The sequence below is a fragment of the Coregonus clupeaformis genome, chromosome 15 (assembly GCF_020615455.1).
Source record: "Coregonus clupeaformis isolate EN_2021a chromosome 15, ASM2061545v1, whole genome shotgun sequence".
Classification (NCBI taxonomy): domain Eukaryota; kingdom Metazoa; phylum Chordata; class Actinopteri; order Salmoniformes; family Salmonidae; genus Coregonus; species Coregonus clupeaformis.
The window spans coordinates 50779359-50791920 of NC_059206.1; the positions used below are offsets into that span (position 1 = coordinate 50779359).

Genomic DNA, 12562 nt, shown 5'->3' on the forward strand with positions numbered 1-12562 from the left:
CACCACGGTACCATGACGTTAGGTTTACAGAGGTAAATAGTAACACATTAGATGGTACTACTGATATGAGTGTAAAATCTAAGTCTTGTGTACTAAACAAAGTAAACAACCACTCTGGTTTATTTTAAACTCACTCAACACAGTAAACAACATCTCCCTCTCTCACCCTCTTCATTATCCCATAGCTCAACATCAAGCGTCATCAGGAATAGAATGGAGGTCCATTCTGGAGCGCTATGAGTCCTGCCTGGGTTTCAGCTGAGTGGTTAGAGAGGGGTGTGTGGGTGGAAGTTCAAGCTGAGTGTTTATGGCAGGCAGGAGTCAGTCCGCTAGCTTATGCTGTCAGTGTGTATGTGTGTGTGTGTGTGTGTGTGTGTGTGTGTGTGTGTGTGTGTGTGTGTGTGTGTGTGTGTGTGTGTGTGTGTGTGTGTGTGTGTGTGTGTGTGTGTGTGTGTGTGTGTGTGTGTGTGTGTGTGTGTGTGTATGTCGGGCATGTGTATGCCTGCATGCATGTGTGTGTGTGTGTGTGTCAGTCTGCTTACGCTGCCACTCTGTGAGGGAAGCAGTGGGCCCCCGTGCCCTAGCACCGTGGGTGGAATCCAATCGAAAAGGCTCCACCAGGGCCCTCGCCAAGCTCAAGCCTAGCTGGAAGCCATCCCCAGCGAGCAGCGCTGTCAGGTGGCTGGTGTGGGTGTAGGTGCAGTATAATGAGAGAATGTAGCCTATAGGCGTCACAGGCGTCACAGGCGTTGGATATTCCTGCATGAACAATGATGTGAGTAAGACTGTGATTGAGAGGCGTATGTACTGCTGTAAATGAATACCACCCACAACCTGGGGGCCCACTCTCTATTCTCTGTATATCATCAAATACTGTTTATGTAATATGACTGTTACATAAGAGAACACCCACTGTTCACCGAAGTGCATCACTGGTACTAAAACACCTGTAGCTATCAGGAAACATGAATGCCTGTTTGTTTCTGAAGTTCCATTCATGAACTTTCACTGGTCATGGTATATATGGTGCATTTGGCATTTTAATTGATTAATGTCCAATTACTCCACCTTTTTTTAATTACTGATACTTTGGTAACATTAATAAAGGGTCTATAAGTAGTTTATAAATGGTTAATTAATAATTTATGTATAGTTTATACATCTATTAGAAATTATTACTAATAATCAGTTACACTGGTTGAAATTGTGAGATTTTTGCTTGGTCCCAAAATGTGTATTAATTGCTTATGACTGTACTGTTTAAAAAAAAAAAATATTACTGTAAAGTATTCTGAAATGTAAAACTGCAAAGTTTGCAATGTTTTCTGCTAATTTAGACATGTTTCACACGGTATGGTGTACCACAGCCGTTGGAGAGCAAACATCCTGGCCATATGCCTTTCCACACTCCCTCTAGCTAATTAGATGTTCCTTTTTCCTTCTCACAAAATATCTTCATGGAACAGTATGATACAATGTCGTTGAAAGAGAATCGATGGATGGCAAACCGACCAATGAGATTGCTCGAACGTTTCGATTTTTCAGGTCCTTCCCTGTGATTGGCTTACTTCCAAGAAGAAGTATCCGCCTCCAAGCCTATTATAGGCTGTGTTTCGCGGCTTTCTGCAAGTCATTTGAATACGGCTGGTCGTGGTCGCAGTTTCAAATGACTTCTCATTCAAAGGATCGTGCAGACACAATGGATGGACTTTACGAATAGGAATTTCATGCTCTGAAAACACTGATCGTTATTATTTGTGTGCATTTTGCACTTATTTCCAAGGAATATCTTTGAAGGATTATTTTCTTTCATCTGCTTATTTTTCTCCAAAGACTTGGAATCGTTTTATTTGTTACAAATAGTGTACATAATTTTTATACCGTTACAATTCGGATGTGTTTCTAGTTGGGGTAAGTTGATCACAATACAGATGTAGGATCTTAATTTGATCACTATTTTGCTGCTGAGAATTCGTACTGTATTTAAGGTTTAAAAAGGCTTCTAAAGTTTGTAATTTCCACTAAAATGCCCTAACGAAAATTGTATGAATTGTAAAATGTCCATTAATTATAATCCACAAAATAATTAACATTTCCTGTTGCTGCAAGATTATTTTCATACTGTAGCAAACTGGCTCAAATTAAGATCCTACATCTATCTGTGTGTTCACTGTGAGCATGATTATTTGTAACAAGGAAACTTTCAAAACAAAAGTGTTAAGTAATGCATTTGACCTATAAATGACAGTGCTTTGAGGGTTGCACTTTGAGTGAAGGCAAAAACAACTTAATGATAGCAGATCTTGACTTTTACTTAATGATGACAGATCTTGACTTTTACAAACAAAAAATATTTCCATAAGCACCTTTATAAATCCCAGACACTCATATCTGATATAATTTCATGTGATGTGAAGCTTTAAATAGACTTTAACTGTGTTATTGTTTTGCTCAAGTCTGCAGCATGGCCTGTATAATTACTTGTCTGGCATGCATTAACCTTCATTACTCACTAGTGTTATGACTGAGTGTGGTTCAGCCCAACAGAGTTCTATGGAAGGCAAGGCGCTTCCCACATAATAAGAGCGCATGAGTCAAGAGTAATAAACAGTGCCAGTGGTGTGGGTTGGGTTGTGTTTATCCTGTCTGGGCTACAGTACAGTACAGTAGTTACATGGTTAGATTGTTACAGTAGACTGGGGAACAGACAAACAGGGTGGGATATGTGTGGGAATGAGATTTCTTAGAAACAATATCCATCTTATTTTATGACATTTACTTCTCTATCAGATGTTCAGTTCTTATTTTTCTAGGCTATGGAACAGACAAAACAGGGTGGGACATGAGGTTTCTTATTCCTTCCGTCTTATTAACAGTATCCACCCTTATTGGACATTATATCCAAGATCGATACAGTATAATGTAGCTGTTTTATTTTATAACTCTTGTATATTTGCTTCTCTATCAGACAGAAGAGGTTCTTATCTGTTTCCACGTAACCCGTATGAACCTATTCATCCCCAGCCAGGCTGTAGTGTAATGTCAGCCTGTTGGTCAGTCAGAGAATGTCACTTTCATTCAAATGTAGTAGGCTCTAGTAGGCCTTATCCTTACTTGGTGGGGGGGTACATGTTGTAGTAATGCTAGTTGGTGATTGGTTGAAAACATCTATTGTGTGGTAGATCATCAGCTCCTGTTGTAGCAGGTCGCCGTCATTAACGCTGTCTGTCTGTCTGTCTGTCCAGACTAAAGAATAAAGTACCTTTAATCTCTTAACGGTGTTAAGGAAGCCAGCAGGGAGAGAAAAGGGATGTGCCAGGATGGCAGGTGAATGAGACAGTGGCATAAACAGGCTTACCAGAATGTAGAAGACTCAGCAGGAGTAAGGACATGAGACAGTGGCATAGTCAGGCTTACAACCAGCATGGTGTAGACTTAAAATCAGGAGTAGTGGGTAAATAACATTAGGGTAACTTATCACACACTGACGGTAGTTATTACATCAATTATTACTGTTTTTTACAGCTTTTCTCCCTGTCACACACACATAAACACAAGCGCATGCACACGCACACACACACGCACACACACGTTTCTTGGGGAAATAAAATTCAGTTGAAACCAGAAAAAAATAATGTGTTTAGTTATGAGTTTAAGAGAAGAACAAAGATTTTACATTGTTTTTATATTTTCAATCTCTTCAACAGGTCATTATGCCTCCCACGACACCATACACTGGCAAGTTCAGTCCCAGCCCTTACAACAACAACAACAATCTGCACAAATACCACCAGCCCATGGAAGCGAGCTACGGGGACATGTGCTACCATGACAACAGTCTTGTTTCGGGCTCCCTGGAGGCCCTAATACAACACTTAGTTCCCACAGTAGACTACTACCCTGACGTGAGTCTTATCTCTGGTCCAACAAACAACAAAAACATAAAATATAAAAAATGTAATCATACAAACATATTTGGGGTTATGAAAGGGGAAGACTGTTAAGCTCATAAGGCTTAACTTGTATATTCTTCAAGAGCAAATGTTTGTACTGTACAGTGGACTACTACTCTGATGTGTGTTGTTATCTCTGGTCCAAAATGCTCTATCAAGGGGACTCTAATGACAACAACAAAAACATAAACAAGGGAATAATACATTTACATTACATTTTAGTCATTTAGCAGACGCTCTTAACCAGAGCGACTTACAGGAGCAATTAGGGTTGTGTACTAAGTCCTATTTGGCATACAACCTGTTGTTATGCCAAATAGGCTACAGTTATATTTTGGGTTGTGTACTAAGTCCATACGTTATATTCCTAAAGAACAAATGGATAGACTCACTCAGAATGTATATATCATTAACTGAAATGACCATTGAACAGCAGGAAATGTGCCATATTGTGCTGGGTTGGTGTTGGGTTGACGACAACGTGAGTTGATGTTAATGATATTTTTTCTTGTTCTCCATCAGAGGTCGTACGTCTTCACCTTCCTGCTGAGTTCCCGTCTCTTCCTCCACCCGTATGAGCTCATGTCTCGGGTGTGTCACCTGTGTGTGGAGCAGCATAGATCTGGAGACCTGCTGCTTGATAAGGTGTCTAACACACACACAAACAGAGATACAGTAGTTTTAAACAACCAAGAGTGGACACCACCTCTTTACAGTCTGTCTAACACTGGCATATCTTTCTCCTTGCTGTCCTCAGATCAGAATACGAGACGTCGCTCCAAAGATCGTGCAGCTGCTGACAGAGTGGACGGAGACATTTCCCTATGACTTCAGAGATGAGAGGATGATGCGCTGCCTGAAAGAGATGAGTCATCATCTGACCAGAGGAGATGAGGTCAGTACCCTGATATAACCTCTGACTAACTGACTCATTAGAGATGACAATAGACATGACATCAGACATTTGATTTGACCAGTTATGGTTGAGTTTGACATCAGACACCTTATTTAGCGCAAATTGAGCTTGATCAAGGATGAACTGAACTGCTGCCTTGTGCTGATAGTCCTATATCATTAGGTGTGTTATATGTTCACTTGTGGTACGTCATGGTGTGTGTTGTGTGTTCCATGGGTCATATGTTTTATATCAGCATAGATAGCGTAGGAGGTGAGAATACACACCCACAAGTTCACAAGTTTCAGACTTCGATAATGAACTCAGCACCCTCGTCATTATATCAGCACAGATAAAAAATATACCTTGATATGGATTTCTCTCTCTCTTGATGTTGTCTTATATCAGTACTTGAAGAGATTGTTTCCAAAACGCTATATATCCATTTTCAGAAATGTTGGTAAATTAGCTTTCATTGTTTCAAGAAATTATGAAAGAGATTGGTGTGTTTTTTCACTATCTAATCATGGCATGGGTTCAATTACAGACATGTATTAAAATCTATCTCTTGATGGTTTCATTTCAGATAGACAAATAACTGTTTTTTGCTAAATGCTATATATCCCCCTCACTCGCAGAGAAATAAATAACAAGTAACACATAACTACATAAAATGTAACAAATAACTACATTTTTTATAAAGAAATGTACAAATTATACATTTGTGACATCAATATATACAACAAAAAAATGTATAAACTAAATCAATACAGTAGTATGAGATTTATATGTAAAACATTTACAATTGCCATTTTAGTCATTTAGCAGATGCTTTTATCCAGAGCAACTTACAGTAAAAGCATTCATCTTAAGATAGCTAGGTGAGACAACCACATATCAAAGTCAAATATGTAGGACATGAACGTCCCATTCGAGCTAAACAATGGATATATAGCGTTTTGCAAAAAGAAAATATATATTCATACACATCTAAAATCCATGAATAAAAAATCTGAGAACAGTAATATTTTACACACACATGAAGGTACTCATAAGCAATTATTTCTGATGAAAAAAAAACACAAATGTGAAAAATTTGTGGATATAGCATTTTGGAAATAAACTATTCACTTGTATACAATACATACAGTATATTGATCTCTCTTTATGTTGTTTTATATCAGTACTCGTGGAGGGCCATGCAGCAGATGACTCAGCGGTTAATCCGAAGGTTGGCAGCCCTGGGTCAGTATGAGGAGGCTATCGCCACACTCAATGCCTCCGCAGCCGAGAGACCCAGTGCTCTGAAGACCAAACAGCAGAACGGACAAAGGAGTGACGTACTGAGCATCAGTGATGATGCTTTTATTCTAGCCCAGCAGCTCACACACATTGAACTGGTGAGGAGAGAACATACTGTAGATCATACTGTGTACTGTATTCATGATATGTGGTGTTCAGAGAAGTTCAAACTCAATGGCCGTTTTGATCATTAGAATTGAGTGTTGATTAGAAGAAGTCACTACAGAGTACCCATGATCTATCAATTAATGTACTGTACGGTTAGAAATACAGTATTGCTTTAGAAATATTTGCTTATTATACTTTTTTAAATTCCACTTCTAGGACAGACTGAGTTTTATCGGACCAGAAGAGTTCATTCAAGCCTTTGGTGTGAAAGATCCCCTGGACAACCATAAGGTAGGCCTTGTCCACTACCTTGTACATAACATTGTCCAATACCTTCCACATAACATTGTCCACTACCTTCCACATAACATTGTCCACTACCTTCCACATAATATTGTCCAATACCTTCCACATTGTCCAATACCTTCCACATAATGTTTTCCAGTACCTTCAAACATAACATTGTCCAATACCTTCCATATAACATTGTCCAATTTCTTCCACATAACATTGTCAACGACCTTCCACATAACATTGTCCACTACCTTCCACATAACATTGTCCACTACATGCCATATAACATTATCCACTACCTTCCACATAACATTGTCCACTACCTTCCACTGGTTACCTTCTGTCAGTCATTATGGTGAGGCTACTGAATGGGTTGTGGCTGACTTCATTGTGTAAGTCCGTTAAGAGTTATCAACAGAGTACATCACAACAAGTAGTCCTGAACAGACTGGGAGAAACAACTCTAGCCCAGATACATTTTACAAGAAAAGAAACAGAATGTATTGAAATGCTCCAACAACAACAGATCCATCATGGACGTCATACTAGTAAAAAAGTAACCTTGACCTGTCTTTCCCCTCAGAGTTTCTTTCGAAAACGCAAGACCACTAACCTGGAGGCTTATGTAGCTTGGTTCAACAGACTCAGCTACCTGGTGGCAACTGAAATCTGTATGGTGGGTGCTCTCTTTCTTTCTCACGTTCTGTCTCCCTCTCTCTGTCTCTATCTCTCTCCCTCGTCTACTATCATGCTCTCTCCGTCTACCTTATTTCCCTATCTCCCTTGTGTCTGTTATCCTTTCTTTCTCACACTGTTCCAATGGCTTCCTGTTTTTCTTCCTTCCAGCCAGTGAAGAAAAAGCACAGAGCTCGGGCCTTGGAGTTCTTCATAGACGTGGCCAGAGAATGCTTCAACATCGGCAACTTCAACTCACTTATGGCTATCATCAGTAAGTAACAATACAGGGCTCTATAATGTATTTTTTTAAATTCTACAATAGAAATTGGAATTTCAGTTTACTTCCTGAATTCACTGAATTGAAATGAAATTGATCCCTAAACCTGCTCTCCTCTCCCCACAGCTGGAATGAACATGAGTCCTGTGTCTCGACTGAAGAAGACCTGGAGCAAAGTCAACACAGACAAGTTTGACATACTGGAGCACCAAATGGACCCCTCCAGTAACTTCAGTAACTACCGTACTGCCCTGCGAGGAGCCACCCAGAGATCTATCACAGCACACAGCAACCAGGAGAAGATAGTCATTCCATTCTTCAGCCTTCTAATCAAGGATATCTACTTCCTCAATGAAGGATGTGCCAGCCGGCTACCCAACGGTCATGTCAACTTTGAAGTGAGTCTGAGTAATGTACAGTAAATGCATTATTGCTCTGTATTACTAATAATGACAAGACTATTACTGTACTGGTTTCCCTCGACTAAGGCGCATGTTCAGTGGTGAATCTCCATTGAAATAGATTTTTAGTCTAGGACTAGGCTCCATCTGGGTCCAGGAAATTGGCTTTTTGTGTTTAAGTAGCAGGTGAAAAACACATTGTTGTCAATATTTTTCATTTCAATTAATGTTAATTTCCTGTTTCTCTATAGAAACTGTGGGACTTGGCGAAGCAGGTCAGTGAGTTCCTGGTGTGGCGTCAGGTGACGTGTCCCTTCGAGAGAGACAGGAAGATTCTCCAGTACCTCGTCACAACGCCCGTCTTCACCGAGGATGGTGAGTGGTGTCCACAGATACATTACATTAAGATGTTAATTATTTAGAACAGTACAAAATGTGCAGCGCTTGTGGTCTAGTGGTACCCACACCTGACCTGGCTGTTTGCACATGTGTACTCCCCACATAGACCACAGTTCGATCCCCACGTCGTCCACAATTTCTACTGTATCTCCTCCCTTTCTAATTCTGTACTGTCTAAATAAAGGATACAACATATAAATGGAGGATGAAAGTCCACTCTCCTGTAAAAAGTACAAAACCTACTATAATCAGTACTGTATCTTATAACATTGGCTTCAGTGTTAGTAATGTATTTTCTCTTTGTCGCTTCTCCAGAGCTGCATTTGGCCTCCTACGAGAGCGAAGGTCCTGAGAACCACATGGAGAAGGACAGTCGCAGGTCTCTCAGGTGTGTAACTTGACTTGATTTTTTACTTGACTTTACACATGGATTTGTACTCATACATGGTGCACTGTTTTTATTTCAAACCATTGTATTATGTGTCCTATATTGCAGGTCATCCCTATTTCACAGAGAGCATCGGTGAGTGGTGGTCTGGGTGATATTCCATCCCAGCTAAAGAGGCTGAAGTTCGACAGGTTCTCGAAAGAATGGAGAAAGATGGGAGAAAGAAGTGTTCAAAGCACTCAGACAAAGGATGCCTCCCTCCATGGCTGAAGAACTGAAGATCTTGCCTCGCACTGTACATTGACAGATGACTCATTTGTAACGTGTCTACCCACACAGTATTACTGTTCTTTTTTTATACCAATGGGTCGAAATGGTTACTGATCATTTTCTATGCTTTTCTGAAGTAGTCATTCTGAAGTGTAATGAGCTTGTTGCTGGTTGGCTTGCTCAGTCTTCTTTTAATGTAAGCTATTTCTTTTATGTTTTTGTTCTTACTAAATAGTGTGTTTTGCATATGTTAGGAATGAATTACTTACATATTTGTGATGAATCTTAAAAGATACAAAAAACAAACCTCGAAACTCATCTCATCTTTGGTGAAAGGAATATGAATATGACTGAATAGCCAGCGGTGAATAGTTAACTCTGTTTTTTAAATTGTATTATGTGTTTGTTTACCTTACAGCTATTACTTTTTATGAATGTTTTATGTATTCTCTTCTTTTTTTACTATGTGGTTTTGTATCATGTATGTGTTTATTGTTTGGCCACCCCAATGTGTTACTTATCAGGGTACTCTACATTAAGTTCTTATGCGAAATAAGAGGTATATTTTTATTTTGAAAAACAATTAAAGAACATTTAAAGGTGAGTTTTTTCTGTCTCTGTAAATATCACTCTAGCGCCATCTAGTGTTCACAACTAAGCTTACAGTCAAGTCACATCCACACCGAAACTATTGTAATTCATGTGAAAAACAAGAATTTATTGTAAAAGAATGGGAAAATAAATGGCATACAAAAAATGTCACATTTTACAGAATTGAGAGAAAAATCTAAACTACTTCTAAGGGAAGAAATGATGCTTTATACATAAGCAGACTCATATATTTTTTATATGTTTCAAATAAAATGTCATTGCATTGTTAATGTACATTATAAAATTAACATAATAGTTAGTTAATGTGTTTAATTAGTTCCCCATTAGTATCTTCATCAATATGAATATTATATATTCTAATGATAAGAACTCACTGAACTCATGTATGAGAGGTCAAGTGTCGTGCGAGGTGATGACGTTGTCTGAAGACCTCGCTGCAGATTGAACACTTGAGCGTCTCTTCCCTCTCCCTGTGATGCTGTTGTTTCACCCCACACACAGATCCTGTGGCATCCAGCGCCCTCTTGTGGTGAGACCTCATATGCTGCACCAGGTCTGAAGTCAGTCGGAAGGAGATGTTGCATTTGGCACACCAGTTCTGAGCCGGCTGGCAGAGGGGCGAGAGCCGTGAGACGGAAGGGGACAGGAGCACCGGGGAGGGGGGGATCGGGACCTGCAGGGGTCTCCCTGGGGTCCTGGGCCAGAGAGCTGCTGGGCTATAGAGAGGGTGCCTCTGTTTCAAAACACCCTGGACCAGCACAGGTCTGTGGAGATCAGTAGTGGGAGTAGTGATGGAGGTTTTAGCCCTCTCAAGCAGGGGGGTAGTCTGGGGAAGTGGAACAGAGCGTGGGGGCTGGGAGAAGGCACTTCTACTGTTCTCTGAGACAGAGACTTGATTGAAGGCAGAGGTGACAGGAGGAGAGTCAGTGGATGTTTCCTCAGAGCGGGATGAAGATGGAGACATAGCTTCTGTGTCTTTCAGAGCATTCTTCTTTGAGTCTCTCTGCTCCACTGCTGGGCCACTACCTGGCTGAATGCTCTGGTTCTGTGGATTGGATCTGATGTCTTCAGGCCCTGAGGTCTTCAGTTGTGGTTTTAGTTGAGTGGTTCTGTCTTCAGTGAAGGTGTTCCTTATTATATTGGTGGGCAGGTGACAGGAGACGGGGATAGGTTGTTGGTTCATGTTCAAAGTACAGTAACCTCTCTCCAGTGGTTCCTGCTTTATGACTAGAGGCTGGGGGCTATTCCTATCCTCCTCCGTGTGTTTCCTTTTGAAGGTACTCCCTGCTGGCCTGGTACCAGACAAGCTTGTCTTATTACTGGTATTCTCCATATCCCTGGCTAGATTGTGGAAGTCTGTTGCAGGTTTTCCATCCTGTGGACTTGTCTCTGGATTACTCAGTTTGAAGGCATGAATAGGAAGGGAGTCAGGTTTCAAGTGGTTGGTGTTGTCTTGACCAGATTTGGTGGTGTGGCTGTTTGGTTGTCTCTGTGTGCAAAGGAATCTCCAATGTGCCAGGAGGGGGAACTCAGACTCAAAGCCCTGGATGCAGTTTGTACATGTGTACGGACCAGCACCTGGTTATAAAGATGGATATGGATTAATATCACTTTATTCTGCCAATATTGCATGACATAAAACTTTGCCAATAGTCTTTGAATTGTACAAATGTATTGACGAAATCTAGTTTTGCTGTTTAATATTTAATTGCAGTCAGTATTTAAATCATGAAAATTGCTATGAATAATATCTATCTATATATTGTAAGACATCATATTTTATTACCATGTAATAACACATTCATAGAGTATGTATACCTTTGCTTCGCATCTGCAATGGGTTCAGTAGAAGAAGCTTGGCAAGGTCTTTCCCATACCACACCAAAAGCTCCTCTTCCTTCTGGATCGTCCTGAGGGCTCTAAAGAACAGTTGTCCGTTCTTCACATAGGCCTCCAGGTTCTGTTCCTCACTGCTCCGGGCTGACTGGACGAGCCGCAGCCACATCGGACCGTCAGTGGCCATTTTGTGCGCTGAGGTGTTCACCTGTGTAGCCAAATAGAAACAGGTCTTACAAAAACAAGTAAAATACAGCATTTTGCTAGCTGAAAGGTTCGATGAATTTTAGACAAATATGCGGGCATGAGAAACTGGCCAGCCATTCGTTTGGAACACATTAAGTCCATGTTCTCACCCTTAAAATGTATGGTGTCGTTCTTCTGTCCATAGACTTGAGAGCGATGAAGGCGATGCTGTCATAAACCGAGGTGTGTTTCAGCTCACATGGTCCAAAAACGGCGTGCTCAGGAACTTCGCAGGTGGTGTGGACACGCGTAAAAATTTCCGTTATCCATCGTTGCGCAACTTGCGCAGCTCTCGCCTCTGTGTTCCAAACGAGTTTGGAACGAATATCTGCCTCCAGGGTCTCCTGAGAACCAGATAACATCAGAATTCATATCATTAGGCTGCCAATGAAGAATAAATAATTCGAAAATTAGTTTTGAATAATGCCCGCCAAAAAACGTGTGTAAAACAGCTTTAAATCCAAAACAATACTTACCATTGCATACAGCTGAGCGGTGGACAACATTTCGGCGATAAGATCTGCGCTTCTATTATTTGCACTGTCCCTGCTTGTATTATACAGTGTATCGTGTCTTGTAGATGCCCACCAATACCTGCCATGGGACTGGTCGACTGGAGGAGCTGGTTTTATAGTCTAGTCTAATCTGCACAATGAGATTTGACAATTCGCAGCCCCTCCTTTATCCTCTTGTTAGATGGGTGATATTAATGATCTCTGACAATCAGAAAGTGTCGGTGCGTGGATGGACAGTCTAAAGAGGTCATGGGTATCAGTGGACAGCCAGTGCAAGGAGAAACCCATTTCCAACAGGGACAAAATATAGTGTATTTAGGTGACGGCGGGTCATGTTCTGGTGTGCAAGCATGCCCCGGGGCCACGACGATAAACGCGAGTGTATGTA

At 40.8% G+C, this 12562-nt stretch overlaps 2 protein-coding genes across 2 annotated transcripts; one reads left to right on the forward strand and one right to left on the reverse strand.

Moving 5' to 3' along the window:
* Window positions 1-1647: 1647 nt before the first annotated feature.
* rasgef1bb (RasGEF domain family, member 1Bb) lies at window positions 1648-9569 on the forward strand. The gene is made up of 12 exons (XM_041898985.2): window positions 1648-1911; window positions 3708-3905; window positions 4476-4598; window positions 4711-4848; window positions 6033-6248; window positions 6475-6549; window positions 7136-7228; window positions 7399-7501; window positions 7634-7905; window positions 8160-8283; window positions 8623-8695; window positions 8804-9569. Exons 2-12 carry the CDS (start codon window positions 3714-3716, stop codon window positions 8832-8834), a joined length of 1440 nt encoding a protein of 479 aa, XP_041754919.2. The 5' UTR covers window positions 1648-1911; window positions 3708-3713; the 3' UTR covers window positions 8835-9569.
* A 93-nt stretch (window positions 9570-9662) lies between these two features.
* LOC121582848 (PR domain zinc finger protein 8-like) lies at window positions 9663-12323 on the reverse strand. Its single transcript, XM_041898984.2, has 4 exons — window positions 12136-12323; window positions 11770-12003; window positions 11396-11621; window positions 9663-11155 (listed from the first exon to the last, which is right to left on the reverse strand). Exons 1-4 carry the CDS (start codon window positions 12163-12165, stop codon window positions 9957-9959), a joined length of 1689 nt encoding a protein of 562 aa, XP_041754918.2. The 5' UTR covers window positions 12166-12323; the 3' UTR covers window positions 9663-9956.
* Window positions 12324-12562: the final 239 nt, after the last annotated feature.

Coding starts and splice junctions, on each gene's coding strand:
- LOC121582848 (XM_041898984.2), bottom strand. CDS start 12,165: ATGTTGTCCACCGCTCAGCTGTATGCAATG. Junction 12,004..12,135: donor CCGCTCAGCTGTATGCAATG/GTAAGTATTGTT, acceptor TCTGGTTCTCAG/GAGACCCTGGAGGCAGATAT. Junction 11,156..11,395: donor ATTGCAGATGCGAAGCAAAG/GTATACATACTC, acceptor CTTTATAACCAG/GTGCTGGTCCGTACACATGT.
- rasgef1bb (XM_041898985.2), top strand. CDS start 3,714: ATGCCTCCCACGACACCATACACTGGCAAGTTCAGTCCCAGCCCTTAC. Junction 7,906..8,159: donor ACGGTCATGTCAACTTTGAA/GTGAGTCTGAGT, acceptor GTTTCTCTATAG/AAACTGTGGGACTTGGCGAA. Junction 8,696..8,803: donor GACAGTCGCAGGTCTCTCAG/GTGTGTAACTTG, acceptor CCTATATTGCAG/GTCATCCCTATTTCACAGAG.